The sequence below is a fragment of the Peromyscus maniculatus genome, chromosome 12 (assembly GCF_049852395.1).
Source record: "Peromyscus maniculatus bairdii isolate BWxNUB_F1_BW_parent chromosome 12, HU_Pman_BW_mat_3.1, whole genome shotgun sequence".
Lineage (NCBI taxonomy): Eukaryota > Metazoa > Chordata > Mammalia > Rodentia > Cricetidae > Peromyscus > Peromyscus maniculatus.
The window spans coordinates 54,599,536-54,619,464 of NC_134863.1; the positions used below are offsets into that span (position 1 = coordinate 54,599,536).

At 41.5% G+C, this 19,929-nt stretch overlaps 2 protein-coding genes across 4 annotated transcripts in view; one reads left to right on the forward strand and one right to left on the reverse strand.

The window, feature by feature from the left end:
* Znf654 (zinc finger protein 654) overlaps positions 1–11,098 on the reverse strand; it is a 51,710-nt gene extending 40,612 nt beyond the window's left edge. Inside the window, exon 1 of one of the 2 annotated variants that reach the window (XM_006981620.4) lies at positions 10,443–11,098. In XM_006981620.4, the coding sequence (XP_006981682.3) occupies positions 10,443–10,991 (549 nt within the window). In that variant the 5' untranslated portion in view covers positions 10,992–11,098. The remainder of the gene's footprint in view (positions 1–10,442) is intronic. The other variant, XM_076549091.1, reaches the window with a different exon arrangement.
* Positions 11,099–11,943: 845 nt separating this feature from the next.
* On the forward strand, positions 11,944–19,437 carry Cggbp1 (CGG triplet repeat binding protein 1). 2 transcript variants are annotated; one of them, XM_006981622.4, is made up of 2 exons: positions 11,944–12,087; positions 15,538–19,437. In XM_006981622.4, the coding sequence occupies exon 2, from the start codon at positions 15,558–15,560 to the stop codon at positions 16,059–16,061; it is 504 nt and encodes a 167-aa protein (XP_006981684.1). In that variant the 5' UTR covers positions 11,944–12,087; positions 15,538–15,557; the 3' UTR covers positions 16,062–19,437. The 2 variants fall into 2 exon arrangements, with proteins under 2 accessions (XP_006981684.1, XP_042115412.1); XM_042259478.2 differs by having other exon boundaries at positions 11,945–12,087; positions 15,541–19,437.
* The last annotated feature ends 492 nt before the right edge of the window (positions 19,438–19,929 follow it).

Consider the following 19,929-nt stretch of genomic DNA (forward strand, 5'->3'; position numbering starts at 1 on the left):
GCAATCATGATAGCATTAGTGGTTTTACATTCCTCCCCCCCAAAAAAGAAGAGGAAACCCTAGTATACATGCTCCCTTGCTCTTGACATACAATGTTTTCCACCGAGTTTTGATTCAGTAAGAAGGCCCTAACCATATGCTGCAGGTTCTAGTCTTGTAATGGCTAACTTCCAGAACTGAAAGAAATCTTTTGTCTTTATAAATTACCTAAGTCTGTGGTATTCTATTTTAGCAACAGAAAATATACTAAGACAATATTAAGTTTTTGTTATCATAAGTATTTTTTTTAAATCACTGTCCATGCCAGTCAACACAATAACATTAAATAGAATTTAGAACATTTAAACCTTATAGTAGTGAAAATACCCTGGAAATGTCAACTTTAGTAGGAGAAATATTTATTAACAAACAGAGTACATATGTATTGGGATAGTGTTGATGAGCAATTTTCTCATAATTGAAAGATTCCTTCTTAGACTCAGGAAATAAACAACCCTCCTAAATTCAGCAAAGTTGACGCTTATGGGACTCCCAAGTTTATACAGTTAACAACTTCTGCAAGAGGAGACTCTCTTAATGACTGAGCTATCTGCAAGTTAAGCAGGGGTCTCCAAGGATGCAGCCTTCATGAATCATCACCATAGGGGCTGGGGGCTCAGGAATGAGTCACCCATGCTCCTGCACAAAACCCCTTATCCATACTCTCCTAAATAACCTTAATAAACTCATTAGTTTGGCAAGTTTGACTTTGGTAGAATCATTACTTCAGTCTGTCACTGGTTCCCTATCTGGAGTGAACAGACACTTTTTCATGGCTCTTCAGGAAAAGTTGACACAACAGATAATGTAGATAGACTACCACAGATTTCCACAGTAGACAGAGCAATGCTCTGCACCTAAACACAAATCACTACCGACATCAGCACTTCTGTATTATTCTTTCACTTCTCTATGTTGTTTTGTCCTACATGAAGCCAGAAAACAAGCCTGTCCACCTCTTTTCTTAAAGTTAATTAAGTGATCAATTATACAGTATGTCCCCCATTCCTGAATCTGGAAGTTATGGCCTCCTTGCCTTTACTAGGACAGATGAGCACTGATAGTGTAAGGTATAAACTAGTGCCACTCTATATCCAGTATCAATAAACTCAAATGATCCTGTCTATTAATTCAAACTACCTTCTCAAGCAGCTGCCATTTTAGACATCTGTTCTCTATCTCCAGGCACCCCAACTCTCAACAAATCAAATTTTCTGCTATTGGTAACCTCCCTATCTTCCTGAAACTTAGCTAGCTGTTTGCCTTCTGTTCCCTGGTTTTCTCCAATAATTAACTCTCCTCAGACTTCATTTACAGAACAGTCTTCCCATGGACCATTTGATTGTGGAGTTCCTCCAAGAGCTTCTGTTCTGATTCCTCATCTTATGAACCTAGTTGTTATTTTCTCCCTATGTGAAAATGACTGGTATCATATCATATTATATCTGGTATCAAATACCATCCACATAGCTACAAAAAAAAAAAAATAGACTTCCCTTGCTAAGTTGTGATTTCTGGATGCCCAGCTATCTTTGAACTCAACTTAAACGGGGCAATATACTGTAAATTTCATGCTTAAACCAAAGAACTTCAGCAGAGCTCAACTTGTATGAGAATCCAAAAACAGTCATGTCTATGAGCTCCATGTATATAACTTTACACTTTCTTCTCAAGGAGCCTCTATAAACATGTATCAACACTGGCATCAATAGTTTGTCTAGTACATAGATGGGGAGAGTTTTCCATTCTTTTCTGATTCACTGCTGGTTTGAAGTTGACCACATAGAGTATTAATGTATTCAACTTGAGAATCTTACACATCACATTCTACAAATCCATCTTTTTCTCATATTTGTGTTGGTACTACTTCCTGCTTGACCATCTCCTGAGTCCCTTACCATTACATACTAATATGCACCTAAAATGGCATTCAATCAACTAGATTATATTGACTACTAATTTACTACATACTAATTTCTTGTTTTTCTTCTGCAGTGCTAGGAATTTGTCAGACCCAGCTACACAAATTTCTTCAACTTGATTGAATATGTGTGTGTGTGTTCTTAATGGTTAGGGTATAATTTGGCACATTTAGCAAGAAAAAAAAATAGGCCAAAAACAAGAGTACAATAACCTTTTTTTGACAAGACGACAAAAATTATTTAAAAAATAAAGCAATAAACTTCCTTAAAAGTATTTCCTTCTAGGATATTATTTACAAAATTAAAATTGGGGATCAAACCAAGAGATTGATCAAACAAATATTCTAGACAAACGATGTGTCACACAGCCGCAACCTCAGCCTGAGATAGCTTTTCAAAGTAAGGTAACTAGGGATTTGGAAGACAATGGTAAACATGTGAAAGTCTTTGGGTCAATAAATTACTTCCATTTAGGATTTCACTGGTAAATGTAAAAAATAACCTTTACTACATTCACTTAAGCAAATTATCATTTCCCTATACCCACCCCAAAGTAGAGGTATTTCAGTCATCCTTGGGAATAAGAGAAAATTTCATTATGCGAAATGACTGCACTTAGAAAATTATCTAAGCAAGAAAATAAAATAAATTTTATCCTGTAATTTCCCTTCATTAAAAAAAGTAGGTTTTTTTAAGAGCTGTGCATGGTGATGCACACCTTTAATCCCAGCATTTGGGAGGCAGCAAAGCCAGGTGGATCTCTGAGTTCATGACCAACCTGGTCTCAGAGTGAGTTCCAGGACAGCCAGAGCTACACAGAGAAACCCTGTCTTTAAAAAAAAGAAAGACAGACAGACAGACAGAGAGAGAGGGAGGGAGGGAGGGAGGGAGGGAGGAAGGAAGGAAGGAAGGAAGGAAGGAAGGAAGGAAGGAAGGAAGGAAGGAAGGAAGGAAGGAAGGAAGGAAGGGAGAAAAATATGAAGTAGGTTTTAATAAAGAAAATAAACAGATAAAAGGAATAATATAATTCAGCCATAAACATATCACCAAGAGATTCCACACTTGTCTACATTTGAGGGTTCAAAGTGAAATGCTATACACTGAAAAAAAAAAGTATACAACTTCCTTCAGCTTATGAATAAGGTGTATGGGAAGCAAATGAATTTAGGGTTTCGATCTAGGTCTCATCTGCAATGTATCATATGGCTATATGCAAATACTCTAAAATCTGGGGAGTAACCACCATATTGGACTGAGGGGGATAGTGTGATCTAGCTCTAGAACTTAGGAGGGAGAGGGAGGCAGATCTCTGATTTCAAAACACAACCTGTTCTACATAGTTTCTGGCCAACCAAAGCTACATGTTGAGACCCTGTCTCAAACAAAAGTAAATAAATAAAAATAAAATCCTAAATGAAAAACACTTCTATCTGGTCTTAAGCATCTTGGATAAGAGTTAGTCAGCCTGCTAAAACAGTTATGCATGTGGATAAGTGTTCTTTACAAACATGCCTTGGGGGAGGGGACATAGATTCCCATGCCATTTGTCACTGAAGTTGTTCTCAGTAATTTGCTATTATTGTATTATTAGGAACACTTAGACTTCACTGTGTAAGTCAACCTAAAAAGTATTAAAGAACAACATGAGACTAATTGATTTTGTTTTGTGCTCCCTAGTTATTAATAAATAAGTAAATTGCCTTTCATGAACTTCACCTTTTATGAACATGAACACTGAAAATGTCTCTAATACTCAATTCCTGAAAACCATTGTTTAAAGACCACTTTTTAAAGAAGACTAGAAGGAACATATATATATGCATCATATAAAGTGATGCAGTAATTGATTTGTAGCTCTGAACACTCATAATACAATAGACCATGGAGACTACTTGGCAAAGGGAGTAAATCAGGGCAAAGTTACTGTCCATACTTGCCTTCATCTTTTATGTTTATTCTTTTGTTTTTATTGTTTGTTTTTGTTGAGACAGGGTTTCTCTATGTAGCCCTGGTTATTCTGTAACTCACTCTGTAAACCAGGCTGGCCTCGAACTCACAGATCTCACTACCTCTGCCTCCCAAGTGCTGGGATTAAAGGTGGAAACCACCACACATGGATAAATACAACATTGTATTTATTCTTTACTGAGCTAATTTTCAACAATTATTTAGATGTGGCAGAATAAACACACAAATTTACTTCTGTTCTCATTTGAAAACTCCACTGGTTAAAATGCTTTTGTTGTAAAAGACCTAAACACACAAAGATGTCAAAACGTAGAATTCATGACTACATTTTGGAAGCTAGAAAGTAGCTGGATGAAGCTGTTCCTAGCTTGAGACCTGGGGAGATAAAATATAAACCATCAGTGGAGGAAGTTCAGGAACAATCCTGGGGGGAGGGGGGCAAGGCTTGTTGAGATTATAGGAATGTAAGGAACTACATACTTGTAAAAGTGGAAGTAAAAAGAGTAAAAAAAAAAATCACAAAAATGGGATAAAAATTTCCCCCAGGTCTCCTTCTCCATAATGGAACCTAACCCTTAGTTGTTTCTGTGGAGAGAACTGTAAGAAAGGGACTCAAAATAAACAGAAAAAAGGTCTCCATAAGGGACACGTGAAGAAAATGAGTAGACACAAGAGTTCAAGCTGGATGTACTACTCAGTAACAGAAAGGCAAGGAGGTCCCTACTTTCTCCCTCACCTAGGCCACCTGATCACACCGAAAATTAAGGGGGGGGGAATCATAAGTAGGTAAGTGGTGTGTGTGTGTGTGTGTGTGTGTGTGTGTGTGTGTGTGTGTGTGTGTGTATATAAGTTGCAAGTGACTGTCTCTGAAAAGAAAGTTTTTTTTAAGTTATGCTCCCCCCTTCAAAGAAGTTGGTTGACTTTTTTTTTTTTTTTTTTTTCCGAGACAGGGTTTCTCTGCGTAGCTTTGCGCCTTTCCTGGAGCTCACTTGGTAGCCCAGGCTGGCCTCGAACTCACAGAGATCCGCCTGGCTCTGCCTCCCGAGTGCTGGGATTAAAGGCATGCGCCACCACCGCCCGGCGTTGACTTTTAATTCAATACCCAAACTTGTTTCCTTACTTACTTACTAAATAGAATCAAAAGCACCAATTAATCATTTTTAATAAGTTCTAACATTCTTTGTGGATGGGGGATGCCTAAACAAGCTGGAAGAAGCCTGTGAAGAGGATTTAAGGCAAGATATTTTTCTTTTTCTTTTCTTTTTTTCTCTTTTTTTTTTTTTGGTTTTTCCAGACAAGGTTTCTGTGTAGCTTTATGCCTTTTCTGGAACTCACTCTGTAGACCAGGCTGGCCTCGAACTCACAGAGATCCGCCTGGCTCTGCCTCCCAAGTGCTGGGATTAAAGGCATGCGCCACCACTGCCCAGCAAGATATTTTTTAGCTACCCCACAGAAATACCCTGGTCTTGTCACAAAAAAGTCAGCTGTGATAGCTGCAATCCCAGCACATATCTTGGCTTATCGGATAAACCAGGAAGAGAAGGGTGGCTAAGAAATAGCAACTGTGCAATCATAGTGAGACTACAGTGCCATCCCTGCACTATCTAGTCAAGACTTTTTACATGAGCAGTAAATATCTACAATTGTTTAAGCTACTTCAATCAGGTCTGAACTTGCGGCAAAAAGGAATTCCTCATATTTAGGCCTTATATATGACTTTTTTAAAATATGTTCATTGATTAAAGATAAATTAAAAGGTAATGCCAATTAATAGCAAGAATTAATAATAATAATAGTAATTAGTGCCGGGCGGTGGTGGCACACGCCTTTAATCCCAGCACTCGGGAGGCAGAGCCAGGCGGATCTCTGTGAGTTCGAGGCCAACCTGGGCTACCAAGTGAGTCCCAGGAAAGGCGCAAAGCTACACAGAGAAACCCTGTCTCGAAAAACCAAAAAAAAAAAAAAGTGAATTATACACCCTCAGAAATCTTTCATAAAAGTGTAAATATTGTGTAAATTTTGCACCAAGTCCAACATATTAAGGCTGTTTTCTAAGACAATTTGAATTTCTTTGAAAAGACATTAAATATGGATTTTGTAAAAAAATGAAATAATGAGGCAAACCCCTTTTCTGTTAAGACCCATCTCTTTAGATGTCTTGCAGAGAGCACAACTGCTGTTAAACTTACTGAAGAATTATTAGTACCTTTTGCTCAGAACAACCCAAATAGAAAACCAGCTTGTTTCAGAGTCAAACTTAAAGGTATAGCAGGCTTTCTCACCTAGGTACCACCTGCATGTTAGACCAGGTTTACTGTTGGGCGCTAGAGGCTGGGCAGCATTTCTAGCCCCCACCCACTAGTTGCCTGTCAGGACAATCCATTCCGAGACTGCCAAATGCCCCTTGCAGGAAATAAAGTCCCGAAAACCCACCAGAAAGAAAATGTAACTGCTTTGCAAATCACTGTGCCTTATTCATCAGGAGCATCTAGCTATGACAATCTTTACAAACACTAAAATTTAAAGATGGTAACATTTTAAAAATATTCTCTGAAGTTCATTATGAAATAAAAGCTATCAACTCCAAAGATAGGATTATCTCTAATGCCCCTCTTAAACTGGCAGGGGATTTTGCATCACAGAAATATTAATAGCTTCTGTCTCTTTACTCCTACCCATGTGCTAGGTAGGAACATGAGAGCTTTGTGTTCATTATGTCCATTCCCTCATTTTATACGCTGTTGTCTTCCTTGGGTGCTGTTAAGCCCACGGTAGTACAAAGTAATTTTACACTCTACCATACCTCTCAGATCCAGCTATGTGTCTCATTATAATCATTCTGCTACTCAAACTAAGAATGAAGTATTTTAACTTGTTTACCTGACAATATATGACCAAAGTCAAATTATTGTAGGTCTTAGGAAATGAGGGAATGTTTCCTATACTTAACAAGTCAAGAGAGATAAAATGATGTTTTTTGAAATGAGTTTTATTACTATGGTATAATAAAGCATCCCTTTTAAACTTTTCTTTTAAACTTTAGGTGGTTTTTGTTTTTCTTTTGGTTTAGTTTGGTTGGTTGGTTTGTTTTTTGAGACAGTCTGTCTACATAGTCCTGGCTGTCCTGGAACTCACTATGTAGACCAGGCTGGCCTCTAACTCACAGAGCTCCATCTGCCTCTGCCTCCTGAGTGCAGGAATTAAAGGCGTGTGCCACTTCAGCACACCTGGCTCTTTGAAACTTTGTATCTGTGCTTCCTTGAGTCCTTTCAGGATTTTTCCCCCTGCTGGTTACTAACTTTTCACCACTCAATCCCATCCACACCACACAATTCAAAGTATGTGTTTGATGATTTGTCTTGCAGTAGATATTGAAGTCAGCGTTCAAATCCTAGCTTGCCCTTCCTTTGGAATGTAAGAAAATGTAAGAATGTAAGAAAAGTGAACTTGTTTAGGCTTCAAATTCTGCTTTGTAACTCGATATCTGAAGGTGAAGAGTTAATAGGCTCTTAGTAAAAGTTGCCTTCCCTTCCCGCTCCTATCAAAGCAAATAAGTATGGGTTAGGTACCCATTCTACTGGAGTATTACTTGCGCAGATAACTTAACATAGGCCATGGGAGGAGGTAATTAGTGGCAATTAGTCCAGGGAGTCTTTTGTTTTACTTTCCCTTAAAAGAATTGTTCCATTCCTTTCTCCCATAACCCTAGCAGCTACTGCCAAGAAATTTTGATTCATATTTCCCTCCAAAAAGTAGATAAGTTGTAGATTTTCTTCTCAATATCACTAAGCTGTATACATAATTCATATATTTAGCTCACTGTCAGACAGTAGATAAGAGTAACTTATCTATTTTAAGAATTATTCATGATTAGGTAATTTGCTAATAAATGAAAGTTATTTATTATCACTATTAGTAAATAATAGAATCTTAATTGTTTAAAAGAACTAATCTTTGAGAATGCAATTATATAGGCCACTGTTTTCCTTACTGGAAAATCAAACCCCTATTTTATTAAGTAATAGATAAAATGTCATTCATTAAGTGATTCTTTCATTCCATTTAAAATATGTAAAAATAATATATATAAATATAAAGCTCACTTGGAAAATAAAACCAGAATAGGAATTCAAAAACAGCTCTATTAGTAATCTCTAAAATAGGTAATGAATTTTCATAAAAAAATTGGTAATCTGAAGGTATGTCAATATAACACTCATAATTTAGTTGTATAAAAGTTCACTACATTTTTCCTGTTCAGTTTTAGTCTTGGTTACTCATAAGTTAGAATCTCAAAAAACAGTCAACTTCATCTGTTCTTAAAACATTTTAAAGTCAACGATCAGAATCTGATTTTGTTTTGTTTACTGACTCAGGGTCTCCCAATGTAGCCCAGGCAACCCTTGAACTTGTGCTCCTGGTGTCCCTCCCTCAGCTGTAGTCACACTTCTTCATAAGCTAAATTTGCTCATTTGTTCTTAAAAAATTAACTTCAAGAAGAAATTAAGGGTAGGTAAAAGTTCTCCAAAAAATGCTCTGGCACTCAAAATTTTCAGCAATGCAGAGTCATTGAGCAAGTAAACTAACACTACCAAGCTGCGGGTAGAACTGGTAGATCTAGCCTTGGTTTCAATGCCCAGTGTACAACACACACACACACACACACACACACACACACACACACTAGGGGTGGGGGTGGGGAGCAGAAACAGAGAGAAAGAGAAAAGTTGTTCTTTTAAAAAGTAAAAAAAGAAAGGTGTGATACCATTTGTCTCAGAATATATTTAAATATCAAATGCATGCTAATTTGCCTGTTTGAAGTTCCTAAGTACATAGTCTACAAACATAACGGTTGCTGAACATTAAACACGTAATTAGAAGACAAATGCTCTAAAAATCAAGACAGTGAACTTCAGTGACATCAACTGTCAAGATGAAAACACTTTTTCAAGAAAGTCACTAAATAGAGAAAAAAAAATGTTAAAGATACACTGTGCACACCCAGACTGTTTCGACCTTCAAACCAATTCACCTATGACATTGGCAAAAACTTGCCAAAAGAAAATTTAAATTCAACCATTAGTAACTTATCCCAAAATATCAACTTTATCCTTTTTTCCTCCCTTAAATGCTTGGCAGGACATAAAATGAAATGTCAACCAATTTAATGCCCACTCATTGTTCGCTTTATTTCGCACCTGTGACCTGAGTGAAATTAACGGCTAGCTGATGCAAACCATTCATGTATTTACCCAGCTAGCAACTATCCCAATTGACAAAAGAGGAAACTAAGGCACAGAGGTTAAGTAACTTGTACAGGTAAACCGTTAAGAAATAGTAGCGCAGGGACGTGAACAATAAGAAACATTTTTTAAAGGTAGTATGAAAAAAGTATCTTTTTTCTTAAGAAGCAAGAGTTGGGAATGCAAAAAAAAAAAAAAAAAAAAGACGTGTATTACAAATGAATGCGGATGAGAATGCAGATTTTACAAACTATTCCTAAACATGTAGGTTGTCCCTATATTTGCTCACAACTCAATACAAAACTACATTCAATCCTAAAAGCAGTCCGCAGACTAAATAATTGACTGTCACTTTCCCGATACTGAGTGTAACAGACTAACCAAAAAACGTGTAACTTCAAGGATGGGGGAGGGGCGGTGTAACCAGGGCGATAGTTTCAGGAAAACGACTTTCTCTGTGTGCAGTTAATTAGGAAACTGTGTTTGTCAGACAAGGGGGGTCAAAAAAAAAAAGGGGAAAGATGACAATCACTCCACCAACGTCCCACACCCCAAACACCCCCCCCCAGACACACACGCACGCACACACACGCCCGGGGGAAGGGGGAAAAGTAGCTAACGGTGGGTCAGTGCCCAAGCCAACTGAAGAACCAACCGGCCCAGAGGGACCCAGTGAGGGAATGACAGGAGACCCTAGCAGAGGGGGAGGGGTGGGGATGACAGGAGGGCAGGCAAGTGGGGTGATAGCAGGCGTGGGGTCTCCCAAAACGAGAATGCCGGGGGACGGGGGGGACGGGGGGGGGGGGACACACGGGAGGTCTTAAGAGAAAGGCAGGGGAGCTCGGCAGAAGAAGTGAGAGGAACCAACCGGGCAGGCAACGTAGAAAGGCGGGACCCTCGGGCACGAAGGGGGGTCTGCGTGAGGAGGCAGGGACATGTCAGGACGCGGTTCCTTCCAGCTGACCGTCCTGCTCCCGGCCCCCCACCACCACCCCACCACGACAAACTCACTTTCTCCTCACCCCAAAGTCCGCAAGTCGTCACTCCCCCCCCCACTCCCCAACCTGCTCCCCGTCCCCCCTCGCCGAGCCGGAGAGGATCAGAGAGAGAGAGAGAGAGAGAGAGAGGGGACCCGGGGGGCTCCCCGTCCGTCCGGCTGGGAGGGATCGGTCCCGGACACACAGCCCCGATCCGTGGGCCACAAGGCCAGGAGCCGCGCGGAGGCCCAGGAGCCGGGTGACAAGTCCGGGGCGGCCGACGGGCGCCTCACCTGACAGAAGCGTCGGCAGTAATCCCGGCTGCTGATCCCGACGCCGCCGCCACCGCCGCCGCCGCCGCCGCAGCCGCTCACGCCGGCCGCCCCTCTGCCGTCGCCCGCAGCTCGGAGCCCCACCGGGCCCGGGGGGGACTCCACAATGGCCACGAGCTCTTCTCCGAGGCGTTCGGCCTCTTGATCGCTCTCTTCCTCCGCCATGAGGCTCTCGCCGCCCAGCGCGTACCCAGCCCCTGCGCTGCCGCTGCCGCCGCCGCCGCCGCCGCCGCTGCCTGGGTTAACCTCCTCCTCCTCCTCCTCCTCCTCCTGCTCTAGTTCCCTCCTCCTTTCCCTCCGCCCCAGCCGGACAGGGGCCACTCGGCTGGGCTCTACTTCCGGCTCCGCCCACCCACGCCCCCAGTTTTCACTGGAGGAAGGGCACCGCCAATCATAAGCACGCCCGCCCTCCATGCCCATTGGCTCGGCCGGCCGTCCGTCGGGCAGCCCCGCCGTCTGTTGGCCGAGGCCGCTCGGCGGTTGCTGAGCACCGCCTACGAGCTCTGCCATAGGGCGCGCCCGAGGACGGGGCGCGGCGGGGGACACGGCGGCCGCGGCGGGGTGCGCTCGGGCGGCGGCGGCGGCGGCAGCGGCGGCGGCGGCGGCAGCAGCAGCGGCAGCAGCAGCAGCGGCGGCCGCAGCGGGACCTCCTTCATCCCGTTGCTCTGCCTTCCCTCCCTCCTCCTCCTCCTCCTCCTGTCGTTCCCCGCCGAGGGCTCGTGCGCTTCCCCTAACGGCGGCCCGATCCTACGGTCCCGAAGAGCTGGGAAGACGGAAGGTGGGCTTGGCCGTTGGTGCGGGGCGGCGGGCCGGGGCCTTGGGGGCCCCCGGGGAGAGGGAGCCGGGGGCGGGGCCGGCGGCCCGAGGAGAAGGAGGAGGAGGGAGGAGGAGGAGGGAGGAGGAGAGGACGGGCGACCTGACAGCGACGGCCTCGGCCCCCTTCCCCGGGGACAGCCACCGAGTCGGCGGCCGACTTGCCGGGCCCTCGCAGGGCAGCGGGGACGCGGCCCCGGGGGCCCCGCAGGCGGGGTCTCGGCGCTGGGGCGCCACCCCGGCCGGCGCGGCGGGAGGAGGGCTGTCTAGACGGTCGGGCGGCCGGCGCCCGCCTTCCCCGCCCCCACCGGAGCCTCGGGCCTGCGGAGCTCGCTCGCGCGCGCGCGCGGGCCGCGGGGGACACCCGCCCCGGGGCCACACGGCCCGGAGCTGCCTGGAGGTCTGGGCCGGTCCCCACCCACCCACCCTCCGCCCCCGGATCGCGCACGGGAAGGCTGCAGCAGCCGGGGCGTGCGTGCCCTTAGACGCTCGGCGGCGGCGGCGGCGGGCCCGCGGCCGACCTTTCCCGCCCCTCCACCATCTTCCTTTTCTGTTTGTTTTCGTGTTTTTACAGTAAAGGCATGACTGCCCGGCGCCGCAGGGAAAATAGGGTGCAAGCCCAGAAACTCTTGCCCCACCACCACCTGTTGAAAAACTGATTCGAAGGCGTCTCCGGGTCTGAACGAACGGAAAGTTGCCGGGATTGGATGCGGCTCTCGTTTTGCACCGGAAAACCCTCACTGCTTAATATCAAGGAACAAGAGAGAAAAAAAAAAAACTGGAAATTAAGCCGGTAAACATTTCGACTTGAAAACTTCTTAGTTTTGCTTTAGTAAATTGGCTGCTTCGCTTTTGTTAGCTAGTTCTTGCGCTTAACCTCTCTACTTCCTCATTTGTTTAAAATGTTTCTGACTTTTGAAAATACTTGTAACTGAGATCGTCACCCCTCTACGGGGTGGATATTTGCATCGGCAATATCCGGAACAAACTTTTTTCAAGTTAAAAGATCAGAAAAGTTCAGACCTCACATTAGTACAAGAATTACAGATTCATTATTTCTAAGATTGTAGTCCAAGTGCTTAAATGTACTTCCACGGAGAAAAAAAATCTAAGGGGAACCCAAAACAAAAATTCAGGATTTTTCATAACTGTCTTATAGCTGTTCGTTGTTACTAGAACAGGTTGGTTTGGTAGGTATAGAATACATGTAGAAATTGCAAATATTTGCACTGATACTCACTGAGTATTTTAGGCAGAATTCATTGACATGTCTGTCTTTCCTGTCGTGGAAAAATCTCTACCCCAACACAGTATCTGAGGACAAGACTTGTGTCAAAGATGCAATGGGGCAGAAATCCACAAAAATTAAACATTAAATTCTAGACTTTTTGTGCCTTACAGAATTTTTTTTCCAAGACAGAGTTTCTTTGTCTAGTGTTGGTGCTTGTCCTGGACCCCGCTCTGTAGACCAGGCTGGCCTCGAACTCACAGAGCTTCTCCTGACTCTGCCTCCTGAGTGCTGGGATTAAAAGCATGCGCCACCACCTCTTGGCTCAGAATTTTCATGACTTGCTAAGTCCTCTAATTTGGATCCATAGATTTTTGCTAACATACTGACAAAAATTGAAAGAATGTTGATGTTGCCCAGCAAGTAAACTAATACAGTGGAATACTCCATGATTTGTAATTATACTTATAAAAACTAATTCATGCCTGGTGGTGGCAGCGGCGGTGGCAGCTGCGCATGCCTTTAATCCAAGTACTCAGGAGGCAGAGGCAGGCGGATCTTTGTGAGTTCGAGGCCAGCCTGGGCTACAGAGTGAATTCCAAGAAAGGTGCAAAGCTACACAGAGAACCCTATCTCGAAAAACAAAATAAATAAATAAATAAAATAAACACTAATTCTTTAGAACATATTTGGAAATATTTCTCCAACACGTTTATCACAGAAAATTATTCCATTTGAATTTTACCATTCATTTTAGTATCCTTAAATTTTGATTATTATAAGAAGTTAGCTCAGAGGCATGGTCCCAGGGGTGTAAAACTTACTAATCATTTGTTACCAAAGTGTATTCATTGTCTTGGGTTTTCAATACTTGTAATTGTATTAAGCTGATAGTCCAGTGATCGTTTGAAGAGGTTTGTGGGACTGGTGAGATGACCCAGAGAATAAAGATGCTTCCTGCCAAGTCTGACAACCATGAGTTCAATCCCTGCAACCACTTGGTGGAAAGGGAGATCCAACTCCCTCTCCCTCCAGTTGTCTTCTGAACTCCACACATGTGCTGGTACAGAGGCTCACACGCACACATTCATACATACATATATGTAACTGTAAGAAGTAAAAAGCAAGCCGGGCGGTGGTGGCGCACGCCTTTAATCCCAGCACTCGGGAGGCAGAGCCAGGTGGATCTCTGTGAGTTCGAGGCCAGCCTGGGCTACCAAGTGAGCTCCAGGAAAGGCGCAAAGCTACACAGAGAAACCCTGTCTCAAAAAACCAAAAAAAAAAAAAAAAAAAAAAAAAAAAAAAAAAAAAAAAAAGAAGTAAAAAGCAGCCACATATGGTGGCACATACCTGTAACCCCAACTACTCAGGACACTGGCAGGAGGATTTCACATTGAAAACCAGGCTGGACAACAGGTTTTTTGTTTTTTAAAGTTTGTGATTTGGCTAAAGTGAGTTAGTAAGCTGCTTCTAAATTATGTATTTGGATAAATGGTTACTCGGGGATTTTTGTTCATTTGGTTTTGGCTTTTTTGTGTGTGTGTTTGTTTTATTTTGGTTTGGGTTTTTTTGCATTGCTGGGGTCAAACCCAGGACTTAGCTCACATGAGGCAATTGCTCTGCTAGTGAATTGTACACCAAGCCATTCATTTACTCTTTCAAACATCAAGTTTGATCGATTCTCTGTTACATATTGGTCACTGTGTTAAGAGAAATAAAAATTATTCTTCAATGGAAATGAAACCCAGTGTTAAAGAACATGATGCCTTCTCTTGATTATCTCCCTTTAAAAGAACTTAGAGATACATACGTGTGTATTAAAAATAACTTATTTTTTCCAGGCGTGGTGTCATACACTTAAAATCTCAAGCACTCAGGAGGAGGCAAAGATGGGTTGATCTCTCTGTCTACAGAGTGAGGCCCTGTCCTTTTTTTTGAAAAAGGGTTTCTCTTTGTAGCCTTGGCTGTCCTGGAACTCTGTATCTATAGACTAGGCTGGGCTGGAACTCAGAGATCAGCCTGCCTCTGCCTCCACAGTGCTGGGACTAAAAAAAGGGTGCACCACCACCACCACCAGGCAGTGAAACCCTTCCTTAAATACTTATTTTCAACTATACATAAGCCTCAAGTTTTAATGTCATTGTACATAGTTGCACTTGTTCATGTTCTTTGTTTTTCTCTTAAAAACAAGTTTTGCTGTCATGTTTGTGCACAGCTGAGTTCTCAAAATCAGTTTCCCACAAGAAACACTTTACCTTGAACATATCTGACTTGGGCTATTAATTAGTGCTATTAATACTCTGAATGGCCGGGCGGCGGTAGCACACGCCTTTAAACCCACCACTCGAGATTCAGAGCCAAGTGGATCTCTGTGAGTTCGAGGCCAGCCTGGTCTACAGAGGGAGTTCCAGGAAAGGCGCAAAGCTACACAGAGAAACCCTGTCTTGAAAAAAAAAAACTCTGTTTACTGTGATTGGGATTTCCTAAAAGATAGAAATATCTAGAATAATTTGAGTTATTCATAAATCTAATTTATTTGTCTTAAAAGTCAAGGTATTGGGAAGTTGGCTTAGGTGTACTGCTTCCTGTGCAAGTATGTGGACCTGAGTTCAGATCCCCAGCATCCATGTAGAAGCTGATCTCAGCAGAGTCTGTAATTCCAGTTCTGGGTGCAGTTAGACAAGCTACTCAAAAAAACTAAGGTGTACACATGGGCATATACCACATACACACAAATGTCAAGGAATGGACATTTGTTGTTTGCTGCTAATTTGGTTTAGTTTTGCTTTCCTTGAGTATTTCAGATAAGATTTAAAAGACAACCTACCAAATTGAATTAAGCATTTGGGGGATGTTGAAGATCATTGAATTAAGTTTGGGGGTTGCGGGGGAGGAGGAGGGATTGGTATTCCTTTAAATCTTAACTCTTCAAAAAACACAACTCTACCCTTTATTGTTAAACACTTATATAGAATGAACTATTTTCATAATACTTACATCTTTCTCTTGTCATAGAAGAACCTTACTCAGTCAAAATGGAACGGTTTGTAGTAACAGCCCCACCTGCCCGAAATCGTTCTAAGACTGCTTTGTATGTGACCCCTCTGGATCGAGTCACTGAATTTGGAGGTGAGCTTCATGAAGATGGAGGGAAACTCTTCTGCACTTCTTGCAATGTGGTTCTGAATCATGTTCGCAAGTCTGCCATCAGTGACCACCTCAAGTCAAAGACTCACACCAAGAGGAAGGCAGAATTTGAAGAGCAAAATGTGAGAAAGAAGCAGAGGCCCCTGACTGCATCTCTCCAGTGCAACAGTACTGCGCAGACAGAGAAAGTCAGTGTCATCCAGGACTTTGTGAAGATGTGCCTGGAAGCCAACATCCCCCTGGAGAAGGCTGATCATCCAGCAGTCCGAGCGTTCCTGTCTCGACATGTGAAGAACGGAGGATCCATACCTAAGTCAGACCAGCTGAGGAGAGCCTATCTGCCTGATGGATATGAGAATGAAAATCAGCTCCTCAACTCACAAGATTGTTGACAAGGCAGTTCTGACCATTGTGATCAAGATAAATAATGTGGAGTATTAAAGTTAATGTGTTGATTGTGTGGTTCATTTTTATATTTATTTCATTAAAATCATGTGATACAGAATAGTTTTGCAATGTGTATATAGTTGCAGGCAAAAGAAAAAAAAAAACCTCACTGCAAAACGTATTGCTAATTTTAGTCACCGATGGTATAAAGCAAAACTTAGCTCTAGAGTGAGTGTATTAGGATATCTGAAACGTGGTGGTTATCTTTAATTAAACCCGATGGCTTTTCTCCTGAAATGTTTGTGCATGGAGGACCTGGCCTGTGCTGTAGCCATGCTGCCATATACAATTATTTCTTGTGAGGTTACTGAATTCTTTGGATTGAGAACGAGCCTAGAAAGTTGAAGCTGCTGCCAGGCTATACCCCTCACAGGAACTTGAAGAAGGTTGAGTTCTTTTCAAAATAGAAGGTGGGAAATGTTCTTAGAGCTTGAGATCTCTAGGAGAAATGACTGTTCAAACTGCGTTTTATTTGTATGTGAAATGATTGCCTAACCTTTACTTCCTCACGGTCTTCTTTGCCTTTTTAAAGATTTGTTCTTTAGTAGCAGCTTCAAGTGACCAAAAGACTAAAATCTCTTAATGTCTTTGCCAAAAGCCATGGGGGATTTTGCAGTGATGAGATTTTCGTCTCGAACTATGAACACAAATTTTTGAACCATAATTTTCATGTTAAATACCATCTTGGATTTGCAAACTTTTTATGTCTTGGTATTAAAAGACTACAGGACTTTTTTTTTCTCATTTAAATACACTGTGGTTCAGTTTCCTCTTTTGACAGGGAATTAGTTCCTTTTTGGCTGACAGCAAATAAGAAAATTGCTTTCTATACATTAATTTTTCCATAAGAGTTTATTTAGGTAAATAGACTAGAAATGAGTTTTAGTTTGACTTTTACTGCTTTGCCTCTGGTGATACAGGTTTTAAAACTTTGATGCTAAACAGTTGTCTAAAAATATGAGGCAAGAATTTTATAGTAGAGATAAGCAGGATGCTGTTTAGCTGTTTGAGTCAGAAAGAATCAGTTCTGTTAAAGGTCAACCATGCTTAGGTTCTCTGAACCTCACTGTTCTTCAAGCTTATTAGAAGGAAGTTAGCTCAGATAAGTCCTCTTCATCAGATCCAAATTATATTTTTTAAAAGTTTAGTAACAGAAGACTTAGTTAGAGCTTTAATATAAAAATAAAAAAATCAAATAGTTGAAAACATTGAAGTTATATTTCTACTGTAAATCAGTGGCAAGATGCCCTGTGTGACTTGGAGTTACCTTTCAGGTCATTGTGCCGCAAATTTCCATTAAACAAAAAGCCAAAGTTAGTAAAAAGTAATATAATTTGTGGGGTTGGTTTTTTTGTTTGTTTTTTGTTTTGGGTTTTTTTTTTTTTTTTTTTTTTTTTGAGACAAGGTCTTTCTACATAGACCTGGCTGTCCAGAAACTCACTATGCAGACCAGGCTAACCTTGAACTCACAGAGATCCACCTGCACCTGCCTCTTTCCCTGCTGAGTGTTGGGATTAAAGGCGTGCACCACCACACCCAGCAATAATTTGTGTTTTTAAGAACAGCTTGTCTTAGGGTCCTTTGTAGATTTAACATTCCCAATTCAGGTTGTCAAAGTGACCACTTGTTTCTTCTATTTTAAAAGCCTGCTATGGAAGAGAAAAAAAAATCAGTTCTCAAAATTTGTGGTTTCCATTTTCTCATGTTTGGTTATATTCATGTAGAACATAAATGTCTAGACTAGTTGTTTACTAACTGCAGTTGGTAAAGCACACAGAAATCAGCAAAGTGTAAACAGTGTATTGCTTCCTCAAAGACTTGGCAGGCAACCATTTTTAAATTGTCTAAGATGGTAGGAAATCTAAGCAACTAAAGAAATAATTGAATTTTATACCACTATTTTCCGAATAAAAACAATCATTCTAATTTTTCAGGATTCCATGTGATTTGGACTATTCCCTATTGTCTGGGACTATGCACTATCAGTAAACATGGCAGAACAGCGCCTAGTAATCTAGTAACATGTTTGATGTTGCACTAGGAAAACAATTCACCTTTGCCTTTCTTGCAGTTATAATGACTTCACAGTCACTGAGTTCCTGTAGAACTGCTTTTCCAGGCTTGCAACTATTACATTTTTGCATCTCTAGGGGCATAGTTCATTCTGTTAGGGTTGGATCATGTCCTTAGAATGAGTTTTCCATTCTCTTGGGGAAAGTTAGTATTAATGTTTCTTCACTGATTATGAAAGTTTGTTTCTTGGAACTGGTTAAATTTGTCTCATAAATAATACAAGTGGTTATATAGTAGCCTGCTCAAACTGGTAAAGATTTGCAAAACTATGATTGGCATGTTAGATAACATGAGACCAAGGCATGTGCTACTTGGGAGGCGAAGTGAACGTGTGTACAGAAGCTTTCAATCTTATATAGTGGTAGTATGATGCTATATTATTGGACCAATAGCAGCTTTTTTTCTAAGTTGGATGCATTATTAAAAGCTTTGTAATGTTTCATTTATAAACTGCCTTCAACACATGCTTACCTGTTAATGTTTTCTCAGAGTATCGTAGTATGTCTTCCAGAACCTCACTATATCCTGACAGTAAATAGTCCTAGCTTCTTGAATTTTCTGTTGGTTTCTTTTTCATTATCTGTGGCATATAGCAAGCCTGAAACATATTGTAATCATTTTTTACAGAGTGAGAAATTAGATTGTGTATGACAGCCTATATAGTTATTTTCTCCATTATCTTTGATTAAGGCTTTCTAATATTATTTAGTAAATGCTACTTCCAGTTAATGCCTGTGGCCCTACTGAATTTTAAGGGACCAGAAAACTTTTACAAGTTTTACATCTTACTGTTTAAACAGTTGTGTGTCTGCTTGGGAATGTTCTGAAGGTGAACATACAATTGGCAAGATTTCCAAGCTAAAACTTTGGCCTGAAAGAAGTTGTACATGAATGTTAGCAAATATATAAAAGCAAATTAAATTTAAGGTGACCTAAAACAAAGGCTAGAAACAAGTTTTTGTTTGGTTCTTAGTCTTTGTAAGGGCTTTCTGTGTTTGACTTACCTCAACTGCCACTTAATGAGGACAGATCACCTTAAAATAATTGATGAACATGGAAAGTTAGTCCTATAGTTTCCATAATAGATTGTTTTGGCTTTTGGTCGGCACTGATGAAAATGTGAAGTGGCTATCCTAAACCTTGGATGATCTCAACCCATACTCACAGATCACTGAGGTAACTTACAGTCCTTACCTAGTGCTATTCTACTTGTATCCAGAATACTGTATTAAAATTTTACTATGTTAATTTTCGTCTTCCTGTGCTTATTTTTTACTTTTGCTCATGCCCGTATTTTAGTATAAATGTGTTGCTTTTTAAAAGTTTGTGACATTTAGAAATAAATTTCAAAAGTTTCTAAAGTTTTTGAAAGCATATTCTGTTTTATGAGCCAATGACAAACGTTTCATAATTTCAAGGTTTTGCCTACTGAATTTTGATTTTTCTACCAATCTTTTCTCCTGTTTGTGGTGTTAGCCTTGTTGCCCTGTGTGAAAGCATGTTGTTTTAGGCCAGAGTGACATCATAGCTTCAAATTGCCCTGTTCTCCCAGAATACTATAGGCCATGTTTAAGTTCAGTCAACATCTTAATGGGAACATTTTACGAGTATTATGAAGGGCCTGGGTCATGGCTCTTGTTAAGAGGACTTACACTCTTGTACAGGGTTCCCAGCACTCATACTGATTGGCTTACAACATTCTATAACTCCAGCTGCAGGGGACCTGACACATTCTTTCAG

What these genes read in the sequence shown, in the direction of transcription:
- Cggbp1 (XM_006981622.4), top strand. Translation starts at nt 15,558, where the DNA reads ATGGAACGGTTTGTAGTAACAGCCCCACCTGCCCGAAATCGTTCTAAG.